The 21,826-nt window shown below is 34.1% G+C and overlaps 1 protein-coding gene across 1 annotated transcript in view; it reads right to left on the bottom strand.

Moving 5' to 3' along the window:
- Positions 1-21,826, bottom strand: part of LOC150076249 (plexin-B-like) — a 705,969-nt gene that overhangs the window by 142,479 nt on the left and 541,664 nt on the right. The window contains exons 21-25 of the mRNA XM_090387297.1: positions 19,898-20,080; positions 14,589-14,826; positions 13,266-13,408; positions 6,936-7,069; positions 3,200-3,259 (exon numbers count right to left, since the gene is read on the bottom strand). Coding sequence (XP_090243423.1) covers positions 3,200-3,259; positions 6,936-7,069; positions 13,266-13,408; positions 14,589-14,826; positions 19,898-20,080 — 758 coding nt within the window. The remainder of the gene's footprint in view (positions 1-3,199; positions 3,260-6,935; positions 7,070-13,265; positions 13,409-14,588; positions 14,827-19,897; positions 20,081-21,826) is intronic.

The raw sequence follows: 21,826 nt of genomic DNA, 5'->3' as shown, positions 1-21,826 counted from the left end.
AGTTACACCACTGTATATGGCTGCTATTCAACTATTAGTCTATCACTCCCTCCCAAGCCAGCAGTTTTCTGACCCACATAACAGTACCTCAATAGAATCAGCAAATATTCTTGCAAGTCTTCTATTTAAGTGTAATCCCATCCCTGTCAAAACAGTCTTTTCTGTTCAGTTAACCTTCAGAGTACTGTACTCCATTCCATGGATCACTGCGAAAGGCAATGACTGACAAACCTAGCTCTTCCTACTGGTTGCTTTCCTCGCAGCAATTGGGAGGTCTAATCCTTTGCATAATTTACTGCTTATTTGCATTTTCACATGTTTGTTAGGATGGTTTTCCCATACCATATACTAAAGATTAACGGAAAAAAGAATGAACACACTAACTTAAACGGGTACCATATACTAAAGAGGTTAGGTTAGTTTATGCACCTATTTGGGAGGCATTCAAGCAAAAAAAAAAAAAAGTGGTTTTAAAGATTGATGAAAAAAAGGAAGAAACACACTAACCTAAAAATACACAATAGTTATTTGCATGTTGTATTTCCAGGTGGTGCAAAGCAGGGTCTATGTGTAATTTACTGCTTTTTTTGCATTTCAATGTGATTTTAATTAATTATTGCTCATTTGCATTAAAATGTATTGCACAGGCTAACAGTTACCACTCTTCCATACTGATGTGTTTTTCAACTAAGGAAAAATGAAAAGTGGTCATTTCCACTTCTGTTCAAGTGAGAGAAGCAAGCTATATGAACCCTCAGGAGACATCTCATGAACCCTGCAAGATTTCTGTATGGTTTGGAGAAGGATGTGTGACTGAATGGTGTTTGAGTGTAGGTTTAATATCCTCCTAGTATAAGTGCCCTCAGTGTAGAACTATGATGTAATTAACTGAGTAAAAAGGATGTTACGGATGGGTATGAGTGGAAGTGCAGAGTGAAAGCTCATAATGTGAAAAGGTCTGTGTGAAAGGGTCATGGCTCTTGGAAAGCAATTTAAGAATGATTGATTGAATCTTCTGACCCATTACTGGGTTCAGAAAACACCATGTGAGTTTGTGATACATGAGTTGGGTGTGAGTTCCATGATTGTGACTTGGAGGAGCCTTTATTGGGAAGTGTGTGGATACATGTGTGGGAGAAAGTTGTATGCTAGGTGGTGTGAGTGTAGTTATTGAGATGGACGAGAGTAAGTTTGTAAAATAAAATATAATAGGAGTAAGTGTGTGAATGGGAGATGGGTGTTTGGTGGAGTTGAGCATGGTTTGGTATGGTGTTTTTTCAAGAGCATTGAAAAGGAGTAAACAAGTCCTTCTAGAAATCATTAAGACTTTCATTTTGCCTGGTACTACTATAGCATCGGATTGATGGAAGTCTTATGATTGCCTAGAGAATAAAGGTTTTCAGTACATATTCATGAACCACTCGCCTCATTTCAGTGATCTGGAAACAGAAGAGAACACCAACAGTATTGAGGATTCATGGAGTGCTATAAAAAGACAGATGCCATGCTGGCTTGCAAAAAACCAGTTTGACAGAATTCAAATGAGATCTCTCCTGAGGGTTTATATAGCAGAACTCACATTGTGTAGGAGTCACACACAGTCTACCAATATCACGAGGCAATTTGTAATAGTGATTAGTACTATTTTTCAAACCAATGGAACTGTATGACTAAGGGTCATACAGTCTGGCAACATCAAGTTAGTGTTTTTTTTTTTTTTTTTTTTGTTAGTTGTTGGTGCATCGGCTTCTGTGGCCATAATGCACCTCCCAAAGTTTTTGCATTTTACTCTGATCCAAGCCCGAGGTGGGATTCGAACCCGCGACCTTTGGGTTGCCAGGCAGGCACTTTACCCACCTGGCTAGCCTGGTCGGCTCAAGTTAGTGTGTTCACCCCATTTTTAGTATATGGCACTCATTTAGGTTCCTGTGTTTCTTCCTTTTTTCACTTGAATCTTTCCCGAATAGTCACTTAACATAACCTGACCTCTTCAGCATACAATTACAGTGTCCCTTTAGGTTAGTGTTTTTATTAATTTTTAGTAAACCTGACAAATTTAAGAAAACTAAGAGAGAGAGAGAGGGAGAAAAAAAAACAAAACAAACACACTACCTTGATGTTGCCAACCTGTACATCTCATTCCTGGCAGTTTCAGTCAGTTGGAAACGGCATTCACTCTAATGCAAACCACCAGTAATCAGCAGCCTATCAAAGCAACGGTTGGGAGGAAATACACTTGTTGATCACTAATCACACTATGCTTCACCAATGATCAATCGGAAGGGGTACTGTATTCCAAACATTAACCAAAATCAAAATTTCTATCCCACGAAGGTTGTACAGTTGCTCCATGGCCAAACTGATTGACGAGGCTCTCATCACATACTCCTATCCTGCCAGTGCAGAACTGCAGACACTTTCAATTTCAATCCTAACTCTCAACATTGCCCTGTATTTGTTGAGTAAATCTTCAGATCTGCTATTCTTAATATTATTAGCAGCAACGTATAAACAATATCATCTTTGTGCCTCTAAAAGGTGATACCTGCTCTGCACCATCAATTTTTGCCAGAGGCAGATATACTCTGGGTGTATTCCACCTATCCTTTTTACATATTTCCCTGACAGTTGAACCACTAATAGCTACTGCCTATGGGATTAGTGCATTCTGCCATGGAAGATCTCATTCTGCTTTGTGTTGCATGAATGTTCTCACCAGCATTGTGCAGGGAGGCTGAGTGCTCGAAGAATCCCAATTTTTAATTTCTTCAATAGCATCTACCCTGTTTCTGAAGCACTTATATAAGTCCATCAGAATGGTGAGCTGGTGCCTAAGTTTCTCACACTTTCTCTACGAGGCTTCTTCAAAAGCTGCAAATATCACATACTGGCAGATCAGGGAATAATTCCCATTTCAGTCCATTGATAGTCCTTTATTTGCCCGGGCTGAAGTCGACATTATTGATAATAAAATCAATCTCTAGTTGTCCTGGTTTGAACTGTCCAGGTGGAATTTTCATCAAATGATTCCATAAGCTATGTCCAACTGCACTTGTAAACCCTATAACAAATGTCTTAATGAGGGGGGGGGGGAGCAGTACTGGTGCTGCTTTAGATACAAAACTTGCATGAGCATGCTGTTTATGCATTCAATTCAATCTAAATAATTTGTGTAAAGAGACATGAAATTTTTACTTACTCAGTAGCATATTCCATCTTCTCTATTAGAATTATCATTAGCAAAGATGCAACATTAACTCTGAAATATATGAACAAAAAAGTAATTAGCCAGTTAAAAAAAATGTCCTTCAAGAAAGGAAAATACAGTATAACGAATACGTTAAGTCTCCAACATATGTAAGAGATACGTTCCAGGACTTCTTACATAAGTTGAGTTTTACATAACTCGGGAATGACTAATAAAATATTGCTATTATATCTCTGATATGCCAAAATTACAAAAACCACATAATATCCTCAGAAGAATGAAGAAAAATAGTTATATATTTTTCAATTAATTAGTTATGTATTTTTTATATATTAGTTACATATATATATAAAAATAATTATATATTTTTAATTAGTTCAATTAAAAACTTTATCTGGGGACAGCGGTGAAGTAGTGGGAGTGACACATAAGAAAAGAAAACATAAAAAGAAGAAAAAATGCATGTTATTGTACTGACTGTACTGTATTTCGTAGCCTTGGTTATTATAGTTGACTTCAATGGTATCAATCCCTTCACCACTTCTCGTATTTTGTCTTTGTCCTTTATTATAGTGTTCACAGGTGACACTAACAAATCTAAATTCTGCGTGATACTTGTTAATATTTGACCATTTTCATATATCCTTATTATTTTAATTTTTGATCCAAATCAATCACTTTCCTTTTCTTGGTAGATTTACCAGTACCTCTGTCACTTATTCTAAGTCGGCACCATGATAACAGTCAAAATGAAATTTTCTATAAAGAACTTTACAGGATTAAGACGGAAACACACCATTATCACCTCATGCAAGCTCACATTTTACTAAAGAACATTTCTGGAGGTCACTACCATAAAACAATAAAAGCAATTTGCAGTTTCTGGTTTACTGGGCTTTTCTGTTAGTGAAATTCATTATAAATGGGTAGTAAACTCAATCTTATTACATTTGCAATAATACCAATAGCTGAAATTCTGTGAATTCTGTGGGGTTTTTAAGTTATTATGGTGAAATGTGTGTTCCCTTCACTGAAATCTTCAGTCATATAAAAAAATATAAATAAATTTTCAGAATCTTCTCTTCATTCCTATTTTTTAAGCTTTGTAAACTTGTCACTCCCTATCTCACTTGTGCATTTGTTCATGCTGTGTTTGTCGTTATTGATTGTTTGTTTATTTTTTTACTGTTTTAAATTTTACAATCCTAAAAAAAAAAAAAAAAAAAAAATTACGCAAAAGTAAGTTATGCAATTTGGGTGTACGTAAGTCGGGGACTTACTGTAACCAGAATTTGTAGAACTTACAGTTTCTTAGAATGTAGCATTTTTCTGATTAATTTGGCTGGTTGTACTTGCAAAAAGAGATGTTGAAATTTTAATAGTTATGAGAGGGAGAAAAAAAGCAGTTTATTGCAGTCTATTATACTGATTGTAAATTCCCATCTCTGATAAAATTACTGCAGTGAATAATTATTTAACCCTTTTGCAAGTATCACATACATATATATATACATATATATATATGAGGTGTGAACAAAAAGTTTGGGAACTAAAATACTCTTCGGGAAATGAAGCTTACCAACTATTCAGATGGATTTTATTTGATATAGTTTCTACAACAGTAGATTTCTTTGACAATTTCCTTTTAAAAAAAGTGTTAGAATTGGTGTAACCAATTCTAACACTTCTGAAACTTTTGGAGGCATTCCTGTTAGTCTTCCTTTGGAAATGCTAAGAGTTCTGTGGCAGGCCCTAGGTTCTCCTAGGGAATGTCACAGAACTCTTATTCTTATGGTGTATTATGAATGATTTCCTCAGTTGTTACAAATCTCTGACCTTTCAAGGGGGCTTTAAGCTTGGGAGAATACAGGGAGCTAAATCTTACAAATATGGCTGGGGACCACAAGGATGAAGTGTTTCACAAGAAAGCCTTGAAAGTAAACCAATCAGTGTGCAGGGGCATTGTCTGGTTAGCACCAATTCCTTGAAATCCACTTTACAGCTGTTTTCTCCAAACTGCATTGCCCAATTAAAAAAAATTGGTGCCATCAGTGAGCACTGTTTTTAGCCTTTTTGCCATGTTATTTCAGGCTTCCCCCCCCATTTAACACTTTTAATTGGAGCTGTAAAAACAGAGCACTAATATAAGATAAGTGAATCTACATTGAGTGGGGGAGATCCATTCACAGGAAATAATGTGAATAACTTTAACCGATTGGTATGACCAGTGTTTCTGGTTGATTTTAAAGCACCATTATAACAATATTATATAATAATATTAAATGTAGCAGAAACATTTAAACCTTTACATATAAATTTTAAATACATAAATTATGTAAGAAAAGTTATCTTAAAGTTATGGACCTTATATGTAAAATGTATTGTAATTGTACATACATTATTTACAATAACAGCTTATAATGCTGTTAATTTTCAGATCACTCAAAACCACTAAGTACACATGCTTCAGCGTAATGACTTTCTACAGCTAACATGCAGAATGCTCCTTCTGATGTAGTGCACTTTTGTATGTGGGGTTCAGCCATTTTAAAGCATTTAAGTTCAGTGAATCATAAACTGGCACACCATAATCAAGTTGAGATCTTACTAGTGCATATCTCCTGTCTAAGACAGAACACCTAAGAATCTCATACATTATACAATTGGAATTATCAGTTCGTGGTTTCTTTCCTCCAAAAGAGTAAGTATGTATGTAATATTTTGTACAGAGGATTGAAAGCTATTTGTTTGTGCCTATTTGTTGACTTTGCTTATTGTTTCTTGAAGCTGGCATTAGATAATCCTCAAGTTTTAAGACTGGTAAGACATGCAGAGCTGTGTTTATGTTGTCTGTTATGCTCTCAGTTCTATTGTTTATTTTAATGGCAAACAAGGTAGCATTGAGCCTATTATTATTATATGAAGCAGCTGTTCAGAGTGTTGTGAATTTGCAGCCTCTATTGCATTTGATAATGAATGAGAATTGAGGCATGAAATTGAATGAGGAAAGATGTAAATTAGCTTCACAGATATTGTAAATTAGCTTCACATCACATAAGTCATTAGCCTTTAGGAAACCAATGACAAATGTATAAATTTAATGTATTAAATAACATGGCCTTAAAATTAGTACAGTTCATGTTACATGAAGGATGCTGTTATCTCATGTTCCAACTTTGCAACGTAGGCTAGCATACCTGGTGGCTAATTTGTTAATGAAAATAAACAGATATTCATAGATTTGTTTTTTGAAATTCCAATTTTACTGTAGTTTTACATTATTTCTGTGAAGAGAAAAAGATGGAGAAAAACTTTGTTACTGCAAAAATATGGAAGGGAAACTGTGATAAATAAGAGATCAAACTGAGTGATAAATAAGAGATCAAACAAAAAAATGTATTCTCCATCACAAATCCAGAGAGTTGGCAGCTATATGTATTGATGTAGAAAGCAATCTAGTAAATCCAGAAATGTGCTGCAAATGAATAAGATACAAACTCACGAGTTCCAATCAATATTTAGAACATTATAATCCTCTATGATAGAATCCTCATTATCATCTTACCATGGGTTATCCTAAAAGCATACATTATATACTTTATACCTTTAGGAAACCAATGACAGATGTATAAATTTGTATAAATTTAATGTATTAAATAACATGGCTTGAAAATTAGTACAGTTTCTGACTGAACGAAAAATTACAAATAACGCAAGAACATCTTACCTGTCTCTAATGCTAAAGGATCTCTGTGCTTCTAAAGTGTCAATAAATACCAACAGAAAACCTTTATTGTTTAGTAGCTGCTCAAAATGTCCCATTGCTAGTTCATAATTACTGTAATATTTTCTATTATCTCTCTGTAAATTAAAAGAAAATTAAACTGATATTACTATAAAGCACATCAAAGCACTGCTGTGAAGAGTAATTAAAAAATAAACTTTGATAAAGATATAAAATAATAATTACAAAACATCCACATTCATAACTTGCACAGAATTAGGGCAATGATTTAAAGTAGTAGTTCAAACAAAATATAACATATTTCTGAATTGACTGTACAGAAGGAATCCACTATTATGTGTTTCTTAATAAATAACAATGATGTTGATTTCCAGAAAAAGTAAAAATTTTTCTTTGATTAAGAAAAATTCTTAACACTTGACACTGATCTATTGTGATGTGAAGCAACATAAGATACGTATACTGTTACATTGTAAAAATGCATGTCTGTGATCCCACTAAACTGAAAGGGAGGGCAGGCAGCCATTTAAAAAAAAAAGCAAAATGAATTGCTTTTTAAAAAACAGAAAGCAAAAAGCAAAATACTGCAAATGAATATTTCAAAAAGCTGTATTTTGACAATTAGAAACTGTAAATAATTATTAGATCTCATGGGGCAGTTTCACAAATAACCTAAACTAGAAACAAAAACATAATTATAAACTCTGTAGTGTCAGCAGCAGTCAGTTTCTCATGCCAGTATTGTTACGAGTAAAGAGTAGAACAAGCGTGGTGGGCTATACCTGCTAGATGCAATAATGCTATTAACTATGGGGAAAATGATAAATAAAAATTCAAAAACCATACCAAGTGGTAATTTTTCTATATTTATGGAGGTACAGAAAATCAGATTTTTATTTTCAGCCAAGTGGACTCATTATTTTTGGGTAACACGGATGTAGTGCCATGGTTAAAATTTTATTTCTAATAGACAAGAAGTGCTCCCAAAGAACAACCTGTCATCGAAAGCATCAGACAGAAGAGTAATGGATACTTCAGTCTGTAATTGAACTGTGGAATAGTGAAAAATAAGAAATTTATATTTATTTGGTTTTATAGAGAGAGACCAAAAATTTAAGTTTTTTTTTAAAGCAATGATTTTATTTTGGATAAACAAACTTAAAGCTCATTAGCTTTAATGTACAAGGAAGTTCTATAAGAGAGGATTTAACTGTTAAAAAAAATATCATCACATACACAATGAATTCAGAATTTCAAACCAAAAAAAAGTAACAAAAAGAGTAGCAAAGAACAATGCCAGAAGTGAACTTCCTTAGAAAATACAAACTGCAGTGGAAAAAAAAAAAAAGTAATTGGCCACAGCAGTCCAATATATTAAGAAGGGAAAGTATAACAAAAGCATCATAGGCAGAGGAAATATATACTAGACATGGAATTTCAGACCTGAAATATTTTGTATTAGATAACTGTGTAAGACAGCTATTGTAGAGATTCACTGAGAAGCTCACAGTGAATAGTACTGAACTGAAGAAAATATCTATGGCTAGGAAAAATTTTGTCCAAGATTATCAAGAAGGGTGAAATAAAAGAAAGAGGCATAAAATTTCTAATACCAGCAACAAGAAAAATTAACCATGACACAGGAAGAGACAGTTTAAAACCTTACCAACAAATCTGCTATACACAACAAGTGATTTTACTGGCTATTTTTAATACAGAAATTCAAAATTAAATTGATACTGATGCCTGAAACTAAGGGGAAAAACTAACATATTCATATTGAGGCAGACCACCAGAGGATTACTTGGTGATAATTCATCAGACAGAATGACGCACCAGTATGTTGCCAAGTTTACTAGTGGTTTGCCATCTACAAGTAGATGACAAAAAAATAACCTCCACTAATTATATATTAACTATATTTGGCAGAAAAAGTATATTTTTTGTTACATAGAAACAATTATTTTTATTTTCTTCAAAGGTGGTTTTTCTATACAGGCATATGAACAATGACAGATTACAAGAGAATTTATTTTATTTTATTATTTTTTTTGAAAATGATCTTGAATAGTTTCTTATAACACAAAAAGCAACATGAAACTTCTCTAACAGCAATGTGCTTTCAAATAACAGAAAAAAATGAACTATATTATATTGTGCCACAGAAAAGATGAATGTTTCACTTATCTTGTCTGTGGTTATTTATAATTTGATTTTATTCTGAAACCACATTCTGAGGTCACAGTCGCTGTTTATCTTTTCTATTTTTTTTAGATCAATGTCCATTAGGTGGAGCAACATGCTGGTGGTTTTCTGCAATTTTTGACTAACATTATCTCTACTCATTCATTACTACACGATACAAAACAACACAAGGAAATTCTCTAATGTTATTTTTCTTTCTGAACACTGAGGGAAATAATCATGGAGACAACATGCAATAACATATATGGATACCAGTGAGTCATATATCAGTGGTGATTCATATGGCAGGGTGACCCTTCTGGTGGGTCACTGCAATTAATTCTTATTTAGGACAAAAATTAGTACTAATTAAGTGCAAATTCATGCTATTTCTCACTTTAGAGCCAAATACATTGAAGGGGTAAACAATACTTCTTGAAACCTTGAAACAATGGATGATTCCAGAAAAAAAAAAGTCAAGGATAAAACAGCAATTTGCAGCACAGCATGAACATATTAATATTTTATTTAATGACATATTTAAAATGGTCCAATCAATCAGCAAAATGGTAAAGCGCTATTACATTTCTGTTGTTAAACCTAAAAAGATGGAGATTATTTTTGTCAATCACTCAAAATATCAGCAACAGAAGATGCTTTAGCAGAAAAATTATGCTTATCCCACTTAGATGCCAGCAAAACATGTTTGTCAACAGCCTTCGTCTTGGCTGGAAGGAAACTCCAGGCATCACAAAACAAGTAGTGCATAGTTCTTTCTTTTTTTTTTTTAAATTCAAAATCAAGGTTTTGAATATGAGGGTAAAATGAGGTATGGTATTATGTGCAATAAACACAAGCTATTCTGAAAACCAAAATAATGCATCACCCAATGGGAGGGAATGGATTTGTGACCATGGGAAAGGATCAAACAAAAGCACTACAAAGTCAGGCCGAATATAATTCTGAAAAACAGACAAGCTTTTTAATAATCTTAGAATAACAACATCGGAAAATAAGATCAAATAAAGAAAATGAAAATGAACGTGAATAACAGAAAACATTATTATGATCGGAATACTGTGTCCAGGTATAGAGACGGCACTTAAAAAAAAAAAAAGACATACAGCTTCTTTAAAGGAGACCAAAGATGGGCAATGTGCCTGGTGAGTTGACAAAAGGACATCTTTTCTCATACAGATGTGAATATGTGGGCTGCAGAGCTTGGAAACAGAAGATTTTATTCAGGTGAGAGAAGTGAGAGTAAAATGAACAAGGGTGAAATTTTCCCTTTTTTAAATTATTCTGGAAAGAAGGGCTATAAATTCAAAATACGAGGAGGGGTTCAGGCTGGATTACAGGAGTGTTTTTTTAGCTAATGGTTAATTACTGGAATAAGTTGCCCCCATGGGTGGTTATGGCTGACAGTTTAGGGAAATTCAAAACTCAGCTGGATAGATACCCGCATGAGAAGAGGGTCAAATAGGTAGTTTATTATTATTTTATAATACAGTAGTGTCGGTTATCAGGAATAATTAATGTCAGACCTCTTCCGGATAGTAAAATTTTCCGGATAATTGAACATAAGGTAAAATCAAATAAATTCTGTTATAATGTATTAAGGTAAAGAAAAAGATTTAAAATAGTGTGAAAAAAATTTATTTAATTTAAAAAATAATAATAATAACTTATACATAAAAATTCGCACATATACACATGTATGTATATTTGGACAGGTATTTTACTGCAAATTTTATGTGGAAAAAATTTAAAATAACGTTCAATCGTTTTTTTGTGACTTTTTTTTTTTTTTTTTTTTTTTTTGCTGTGAAATCTCTCAAGTTCCTTAATAATATCAATTTGATTATATTGGATTCTTTCTGGTTTTCTGCCCATGCTATTTATTTTTGTTGACCCTAAAAAAAATGATAAAAATAATAAATCATGCAGTTTCAGGCTGCTATTATTCTTACTGAATCTGGAGCTAAACTAAACATAATATGAAATGAAGAGAACAAAATATGTCATAGAAAATTGGGTTCACGGAAGCGAATGACTAATTCTGTGGCTCATGGTTTCCGAGAAAACCCATTAGTCCTAATCCAGCATTTCATCAGATATACGACGTAAAAAAAAAAAAAAAAAAGACAGAAATACTCTTGTAGCATAATAAACATTTGTCTCAAATACTACCATTAATATAAAAAAAAAAAGAAGAAAAATCACTTTTAAAATTATTCCAGATAATCGATGTTCTACTGTATTTATTTATTTATTTTTGGCTGGTGAAGCAAAGGCTCAGGGCTTCCTTGCACCATAAGGCTAATACTAACTGTTAAAAAGATGGTCTAGTCATGAAAGACAAAGTGAGTGGGGAGTGATCACTCAAAAATTCAAATCAACAACTAATTAATAAAATTGGAATGATATCCAAAGACAAATAATCAGACAAATTAAAATCAACTATTAGTATTATACGGGCCTCCGTAGCCGAGTGGTCAAGAGCAGGAGTGCAGTAGCACATGCTCTTTGAGTAGACTGGAGTTCAAGCCCCTGACCGCTAAATATGGTCAATCTGCCAATCTACACTGGACCAGCATGGCAGATTATGGTTAATTTCCCTCAGCATGAACTGTTGAGGAGGCTTCCATCCTGCAGTGGGTTGATAATGGCTGCAGTTTACCTTTTTTTTAATTTTTTTTATTAGTATTATATGAACAAAAGTTTACAGATTTCAGTAAGCCAACCTAAAAAAGAGATCTAAAGTATAAAAAACTAGGGATGCTAGGTTACTATAATGATAAGGAGCAATGAAGAAAAATAATTCACTGTTACAGCTAATGTTCAACAGAATCCAAAACTAAAATTGAGTTCTTTGATCCAAAACTGAAATTATATTCTATACTGAAAACTGACTCAAAAGAAAGAGGCTCACTCCTCCAATCTTAGATTTGTACACAGTGGAATAAACAGAATAACCAAAATATTTTTCATAAGTTTTTTTCACCCCACCATTCTATAACTTTTAAATACTTCCATGACAGTATGGTTATTTTTTACAATAGTGCATAAATATATGTTTTTGAGGTACAATCTTTGTAGTACTACTTATTAAAGAAAAATTGACTTCAAGTAAAAATCATGTAATTACAAAAGGAGTAGGTAATGAGTACGCAATGCCTACTCCTTTTGGGCTGGTGGCAAATTTGAATCATCCTTCAGGATGACTTGTACATGTTTTAAGGATGGTCAGAAAAGTAGCAGCTATGTTTTAGTGCATCAAAATGTGAATTCTTACACTTGGAAAATAGTAACCTCAAAATAAGTTTCACATTTAGTAGGGTTGAACTAAAAACAGTACAGGAAGAAAGGAATTTGAAAGTTATGATACAGGTGGACATGGAATTCTCCAAGAAAACAGGCAGCAAGGAAGACTCATGGTGTTCCATCAATGATTTATTGAATATGTGCTTGAAGAGATGAGCAATTGTACAACCACACTTGGAATACTGTGTCCAAGTATGGAGACTGGTCATAAAAAAAAAAGTTTCTTGAAAGAATCCAAAGATAGTATCCTGTGATCTGTAAAAAGAGCACCCTTATGAGGAAAGACTGAATATGTGAGCTACAGAGGTTGGTAACCTGACAACTCAGAAAAGACCTGATTGAGGTCTATAAGGCTGTGAGAGGGGGAGTGTAAAATTAATGAAGGTGAATTTTGTTGTTATAAATGATTCCATAACCAAGAGTTATAAATTCAAATTACGATTTAGACTGGATTGTAAGGTTTCTTTTAGCCAGTGCTTGTTAATTACTGGAATAATTTACCTTCATGGGTATTTGAGGGCTTGGGCAAATTCACTCAGCTGGACAATTATCCATGTGAGGAGGAAATCACATAGGTTGTTTATTTTCTTTTTTTAAAAATATTTCTTTATTTAAAAAAAATCTTTTTTGTTTATTTTATTATTTATTTATTATTATTATTATTATATATATATATATATATATTTTTTTTTTTTTTTTTGGCTACTACAGCAAAAGGTTTGTCTTCCTGCACTATACGGCTCAGACTAATACTAATAACTCATTTGTTAATTTTTTTTCTTAATCCATAATAAAATGACTTACCTTTGGGCTATGAAGTAAAGGATGATCTACAATACCAGGAAAGAAACCCTTTAAGACATAGGTCCTGTGATCTACCGTTGGAATTCCTGTAACTTCCAAATCATGAGTCAAATCTGTCATATCAGTCTGCAATTCTGCAAAAGCTAGAAAAATTTTACTTCATTTTAAATGGAAATAATTTTTAAAAACTAAGCAATGAGTGCCAATGTGAGTAAATATTAAATTGCTTCATATACACATTCAGGGGATAATTTTTTAAGAACACAACTACCCTATACACCTGATGGTTCTTTTAATGTCATTCCACCAATGTTCTAATTGAATTGATCAGTGACTGTGCAGACTAGGAAAGCAGAGAGGATTTGCTTTTCAAGCAGAGGCAGATGTCTCTGTTATGGCAAACTAATTTGGATGAGGTCAAAGAAATCTTGTAATGGAGTAGCTAATGCCATAGCCTGTGATTATATGGAATTTCTTGGTGCATATTCTTCAAGTTCTTGTTACTTTAGCTTGTTCAGTTATTTGTAGTATTTTAATGTCATGACCTGTGGATCTATCTCATCTGCTGACATCATACTAATCTCCGTATGAAAGATAATGTTTTTTACAGGAAGTGAAAATGTTTATTGATCTCGAGAAATTGAAGACTTGTTTCATAATTTCCTCTAAGGCATTCCTCTAAGATAAGTTTGATGATTAATCTCTTGTTGGAGTTAAGGCATCATGAAGGGCTTCCACTCAATAAAAAAATATATATATATAAGTGACATGCAAAGTATTCAGTCCTCAATATGGCCTATGGTGTTATTCAAACCTGTAGGTCTGATTGAGATCTGACCTATGTTTTAGTGCATCAAAATGTGAAATCTTACACTTGGAAAATAGTAACCTCAAAATAAGTTTCACATTTATGTCCATATAATCCTGACTGAACTTGAGCACATTCCAGTAGAATCAAACCACTCATTCACAGTCATATATTTTATGTTGAACTCATTTTCTCAGCTATGACTCATTTTGTAAGCAAAAAATCACTTATACCTTTGACACTGTTGAATGTGCCACCATGGCTGCTACTGTTGTAACATCTCTAGATCTCTACCATCAATCCACATTCATAATAATCACAATACTATCAGAAATTTCTGCAGTCAAGTGTACAAGCCTGTAAGTATATACTAATGTAGAACACTACTTTTATTTATTTAGAAATCAGTTTTCCATGCACATGAACGCATGCATGCATAAGAGGGGGAAAGAGAAAAAAAGAGAGCAAACAATTTATTTTCAGCTTTTCTTATGATCTATGTAATCAATACTAACCTTGTTTACATTCACATCGTATGCTATTTTCAAGAGAGTCCATTTGCAACTGGATTCTTTTGTATTCTCTTTCAGCTTGATAGCTCTTATGTCGCAGAATGGCCACAACAATTAAACTAAGTACTAATACCAGGGCTGCACCAGCTGCAATACCACCAATAGCCTCTGGAGGAAATGCTGGAAATATTTCTATATCATATCTCAAGTATCCAACTTTGTATCGCAAACTGGACCCAATCTGCAACTAAAGGGGGTGGGGTGGGGAATAAGAGAAATACATTTAAAAGTATAGAAATATAAATAAAAGAATGATAACTTAAATAGTTATCCTTTTAAGGCATTTATAATTAATAAATCTGATTAGTCAATTTAATTAACTTAATTGTTTTGTATATAAAAAACAATTCTTGATTTATCCCACTCATTCTATATATATCAAAAAACTGATTTTAAGTTATGATCTCAGGATTTTTGTATTAGAAAAGATTTGCTTCCTCTCAGCTTACCCATACAGATCGTGCTATTTTATTACACATAGCTATTAAGATAACAAACAATAGTTTTAAGATAGACTGAACATATAAAATTTCTACCTAGCAGCTAGAATGCGGAGCACTAGATTCATTTTATTAGCATAAGACTACTTCCATGCAAAAGATGATTGTCAGATCATACTGTGGCTTTCAGTACTTTTCATCAATGTGCTGGAAGGTTAGCTAATGAAATATTCAGTATATTACTCAAGAACAGTAATAACTAATTTTTTTAAAATTAGGTTTATTTGCTGTTCTAAATATTAGCAGAGACATACAATGCAAGAAAGCAAGCTTATGCAGCATCAGCCAAAAAAAAAAAAAAAAACCTTCCCATTTCACCCCTCCATTTGTCCAAATGCCTGACCAGCTCAGTCATAAATTTATTTAGGCTATCAACTTCCACAACAAAAGATAGAAGTCTGTTCAACAATCAACTACCCGCTAGCTAAAGGCAAATTTCCGCACATCTATTCTACAACTGTCTTCCCTCAATTTGAACCTGTGCCCCCCAGGTTCTTAATCTGAGCAAGAGGAAGAATCCTATCAGCATCCAGCTTGCTCAACCCATTCAAGGCCTTATGCACCTCAATCAGATCACCTCGCAGGTGGCTACTCTCCAGGCACTGCAATTTGCAGAACTTAAGCCTTTCTTGGTAAGAGCACCATCCACTTTGTCCCCCTTCCCAATCTTATTGCCTTTCTTTGTACTCATTCAAGCAACTCTACATCCTTCCTAAAATGAGGCCTCCAAACCTGTACGCAGTACTCAAGTACCTGACCACTGCCTTGTATAACGGGATAATCACCTTCCCGTCACTGCTAGCAAAATTCCTATATATCTCCATGACCTGCCCTGGCAGCCCCTCTGCACTGCTCAGTGAACTTCATATTTGACTGCACAATTACCCCAAAATCTTTTCCACTTCCCTGAGTGTAGTACCACACAGTTCGTATGTTTTTCTTCAATTATTGCTATCCATATGCAGTATTTTGCATTATTCAATATTAAACTTCAGTTGCCACTTTTCAGACCATTTGCCCAACTTATCTAGATCCAGTTGGAGTAGCATACTGTTTTTACTGTCATCAACAACCCTGCCAACCTTTGTATCATCTGCAAACTTGGACTTTAAACCTGATATACCTTCATCAATGTCATTGATAAATATAAAAAACAACAATGGACCCAACACCGAACCTCGGGGAACTCCACTAATAACATTTGTCCATGAAGAGCAGTGTCTGTTGATTCCCACTCAACCATCCCTTTATCCATTGTAGCACCTTAACCTTAAAGATATACCTCTCCAATTTTGTACAGCAGTCTTCCATGTGCAACAGTATCAAAAGCTTTACTGAAATCCAAGTATGTGATATCAAAATTATATTTGGCATTCAGTTCCTTTGTGACCACATCATAGTATCCAACCAAATTGGTCAGACAAGACCTCCCTTTAACAAACCCATGACGTGTCTTAACTATTACTGAAGTTTTGTCTAGATGATCAAGCAATGCTTCTTTAACCAGTGATTCCATTATTTTCCCCAGAACACAAATTAAACTAACAAGTCTATAGTTACCTGTGTCACCTTTTGAATTCCCTTTGTGAATTGGTGATACATTTGCACACCTCCAGTTCATACGGACCTTCCCTGAGTCAAAGGAAGCTCTTACAATTATGGTTAAGGGTTTGTACTTCCTTTGCTGCCTCCTTTAATATAACTGGATAGATCCCGTCCACCCAGGTGCCTTTTTTATGTTTAACTTCAACATTTTCTCTTCTACTTTGCTCTGAGTTATTACAAAATCACTTAGCTCCCTGTTAGAGTTTGATAAACTTCTGGCACTACACTCGTTGAATAATTCCTCATGTGTGAATGTAGATGTCATTCAGTTTATCAGCTACCTGAGCATGATCATCAATAGTCAACCCATCTATGTTAAGTGGTCCAATCTGATTCATCCCTTTCCTTCTAGAGTTAACATAAGAACTCTTTGCTGTTTTTCTTTGCATCCTATGCCAAGGTTTTTCTTGTAATCTGCCTCCTTTGTGACTTGAATACAGACTAGTTTATATCTGCCATAGACTTCTGTGTCACCTGATACTTTATGTGCATCTCATACATTTTTCTTCTCTGCTGCAAGCCTCCTTAGTTCATCTGACATCCATTTAGGCCTAAACCTTGAAGAGTATTTCTTATTTGGAATGAGAAGCCTAGTAGCCTCCAAAAAGTCCCTGAAAGCTTCCCATTTAGAATTAAACATTGGTAACATCATCAGTTGATCCCGCTGTACAGGATTTAAAAACTGTCTGTTACCTTTATGAAAGCAAAAGCACTTCCCTTCAGCCTTGATGGTAGTTACATCATTAAGTAATTCCCACATCAGTACATTGGATTCAGTGTCATCCAGTGGTTCCTTTATCTGCAAATTCTTAATGCGTGAATAATCACTGCCTCTGGTTGCCTCTCGAACATTTTGCTGTAGAAAACAGTCATCCAATAAATCCACAAAAGTCTTCCTAGTGTGCGAGTGCCCAATCCACAAGTTTCAATCCATATCTGGAAAGTTAAAATCCCCCATTATAAGACATTCTGATTTACTGGCCCACTCTATTTCTCTACACAATTGCTCATTATACTCATCAGATTCATTAGGCCTATACCACACACCTACTCTCATTTTTCCTTTCCCAGTGCTTATGTCACACCAAACAGAATCAACATTGCATTGTCCACCAACATTGGATGCACTTTCTTAGATTTTATGTGTTTCTTCACTAACAGCATAACCCCTCCTCCCTTCCTGTCTTGTCTGTCCTTTTTGTACACATATTCCTCAAATTCAAATTCTGTACTGCTTATGTCTGTGTGACACCACATCTCTGACATCCCAACAATATCTGCCTTTGATGTCTTGACTTCAGGCCCATCAAATTTATTAACTATTCTCCTAGCATTGGTGTACATGCAAGTATACATGCCCCCTTGTTTACTCTTAGTTACCTTAACACAGCGCATGTATTTATTTGTTCCACTATGACTCCCAGCCGTCCTGGAAATCTCCATTGCCTTGATTTCCAGGCTGCTGCTCATTATAATTGAAGCAGTGCAAGAATCACTTTTGCCTATGCCTGCGGCCACTGTTAACCTTTTAGTCTGTGTATCCCCCACCCCCGAGCTAGCCGTTTTCCGATCCACCTAACACTGCCTCGGTAGCATCAACACATAACATATCTGGTCTCACAGTACCACCCACTTATGAATGATTATATATTATATACAAGAAATAAAAAAGATTTTTTTAATATTGGAGAAACTAACAATTCAACAATACTACACTATCTAGTAATGTAGTACTGGAACTGTAGTTTTTAATTACAGTAAACAAGTAGCTCGTAGATTCTAATCACAAAGGTTGGCATATATTTTATTGTTTTAGCTAAGAAACATTATTCTATTAAGGATATAACTAATTTAAACTCTACAAACGTAACAGTATGGCATAATACATATAATGTGTATTATTGCATTTATGTATTTATCAGTTTAGTGTAGTATTCTCAGGTTAAACTGAACTTATAGAAATCATGCCTCAGACTAGAGCAGAAAACTAACTGGCTCAAAGTAGCAGTAGTGCTGTGCCCAGGAAAGAACTGAAGGGGCAGTTCACCTACAGATCATGACCTAATGAAATGTGCTACTTGTTAGATGTCTGTAGACTATGTGGAACAGGACATGGAGCCAAGTTGTGGATATCTCTGTGTGTTCGGGGAAAAAATTACGAGGAAATTAGGCATGAATTCTGCATTCTGCTGGGCATTTGTGAGAGCTTGAAGAACAGGGTGGATGTCCTCAAAGGAATTAAAATGTGAGGCCTATCATGCATAAATCACTGCCAGAGCCCTCAATTGTGCATTATGCAACATAGCGGCAATCCCCACCCCAACACTGACTACACCCAACAATAAAAAGGTAACTGATTTCTATTACAACCAGCTTCTCTTTAGAAGGAAAGGAGTGGGAAGCTAACGAACACTTAGGACTACAACACCAGCTATCTTTCCAAAAGAGGGAAAGCCAGCCCACCAACAAAGATGTCCAAAAATGGTGATTTCTGAGAAGATCAGAGAGCACATTGCAAGAATGGCAGCCACCCAATAGAACTCCAATTCATAACTTACAAAAACCTTAATCCTTTATCCACTTCATTCTTTATGTTGTACCATGGGTTGTCAACTGATGTACTTAATTTTCTTTTTATAACATTAATTTTAATAAGATATTAAAAGTTATTAATTGCTTTTTTTTTTAATATAGCTGAAATTTAATTAAATTTTAAATTCTAAATCTACTGAGGAAGACCTACAATGAGGTGCTGGAACATATGGTATCTCTAAATTTAAATGTTATCCTAGCATATAAATCATTTTAAAACTAGTACAATGAAGTGTTTCCCTCACAAGCATTGTAGACATTAATGGTGGTCATACTGAAGACATGTTGTAAAGTTTTCTAGCAATCATTTTGCTGTAGTTTTTCTTGTCAGTTTGTTTATTTGTATTAATAATAGTCATTCTGCACAAAGTGGGATAAACCTGAACTATACAAATATGCAAATCTAATGTCATGTGTCTTGAGCATATGCCTTAATTAAGGAATATTCCACCTCAAGAATTTGATAAATATAAGGCCTCAAAAGGTGTTTTGTAATCATTCTGTATTTTCTTAGAAGATAAGGAATAGAAGCATTATTCATGGTATACAAACTACACTCACAACAATCATGGGCAATCCATTCTCAGTATGCTGTCCCATATCATCTGTGCCATCTGGAGATATATCTGGAGGAAGACATACTAACTGGGTCATGGTTAGTGATGTGATATTACATAACTTGTTTCCTATGAAAACAGTCACTTCACACTCATTTCCTGCTAACAGAAAATTCTGACCCTAAAAATAATATTGTTAAATAAGATTAAAAACAGCATGGATATAAAAAAAAAACCAAAAAAAAAAAAAAAACAATTTAATTACATTTCAAATTCTACTATACAGAAGAAGAAAGCTGCACTGAATCATACATCATTTCATAACTAAAAATTTATTGCAGGATTTCATATAAAAACACAGATCATATTCTTTAATTACTGTCTTATCTTAATTCTGAATGCAGTTTTTTTAATAAAAATATGCAATCTATAGTCTGAAGGAGCACGTTTATGTTATAGTTACTATGGTTTAGGAAACAAGTGTTGTTTCCTAAACCATAGTAATTATTCTTAATTACTATGGTTTAGGAAACAACTTAAGAACAAAAATATTCTTAATATTCTCTTCAACTCAAAGTTTCAATAGCATAAAGCTTAATGAGTGGTACTCACCTTAGATAAATCTGCTACGTTACTTGAAGTTAGGGTGGAAATGAAGTATAATTTGAAGCTTAAAGTAGTTTAAAAATGAGATGTTTATATGAACATGGAATTAAAATTTGCTCAAGGAAGTAGAAGTGCAGAACTTTGTCCCTGGTTGTCATTTGAAGAATTAAATTTAAACTTTAAAAATAATATTCATGAATGAGCAACTTTCATATTAACGTCTTGGCTGTTTAAAAAGAAAGAAACCGCGTGTTTTTAAGGTCTTCTATATTCTCATGATGCACTTTGTAACATGCGGGACTCTTGTGTGCATAAGATTCCAGACCGGGGACAGGTTAGTTGGTAGTTTCGTATTTACAACGTTAAGTTTGGTATTATGGCAGCACCATTCTATAATAAGTGCTCATATTGAAAGATTTTTTAGCTGGATCTTAATTTGATAATTGTGATGGCTGAATCGATTAGATGATTATGGTTATGAGAATGCGCATTGTGTGAGTTCGGTGCTGGTTTGACCAGTTCTGAAGCTGTTATAATGGTAATAAGCCTGTGTGTGTGTTGGAAGTTTTTGTAGAACCATATTTTGTGGTAGTGCTCCCGATGTAGCATGCATTACAACCTTGTTGACACTTAATTAAATATCCAATATTGTTGATGTCATTTATTGGGTATTTGTGTGTTTCTTTATATGTATTAAACAGACTCCCTAACTTATTGTATGAAGAAAATATAAGTGTGATATCTGTGCCTGCAAACACTTGGCAGAACTGTCTAGCAAGACTACTGTGATAGGGAAGAATAATGCACATGTTCTGTTTGGTGTTGTGTTTATGTAAGCCGTTGACATTATTTTTTGCAATGGAAATTGTGTTGGATTAATTGTAGCGGATATTTCCTGGTTGTGAATTTCTTTGTGAGATATTGTAATTTGGCAGAGAAGTCATCTTGTGAAGAACTGAACTTTATGGCATTATGGATTTTATTGTAAAGGACGGACTTTTTTGTACTAAGTGGGTGATTAGTACAAAAGTGGGTGATTCAAAATGTAAATATTTCCCTGTGTGTGTATTTTTCCTGTAAATCCTGGTTCCTATTTTGTATATTGTGAGGTTAAGAAAGTTGATTTTGTTGTTGAATTCTGTTTCGAGTGTGTATTTTAATCTGTCATGTATTGTGTTGAATTTAATAAAGAGATTATCAATGGTAGTTCTGTTTCCTGTTAATAGTATGTCATCTGCATAATGCATATAAAGTTTAATCCCGGAAGGGTAAGGTTGTAGTACTTGGTTTTCAATAGCGGCTAAGTAGATTTCATCTGATA

The sequence above is a fragment of the Mastigoproctus giganteus genome, chromosome 13 (assembly GCF_048544385.1).
Source record: "Mastigoproctus giganteus isolate SK-2022 chromosome 13, ASM4854438v1, whole genome shotgun sequence".
In the NCBI taxonomy this organism is placed as follows: Eukaryota; Metazoa; Arthropoda; class Arachnida; order Uropygi; family Thelyphonidae; genus Mastigoproctus; species Mastigoproctus giganteus.
The sequence above is the reverse complement of the archived record's forward strand: the minus strand, read 5'-3'. Positions and strand labels throughout refer to the sequence as shown.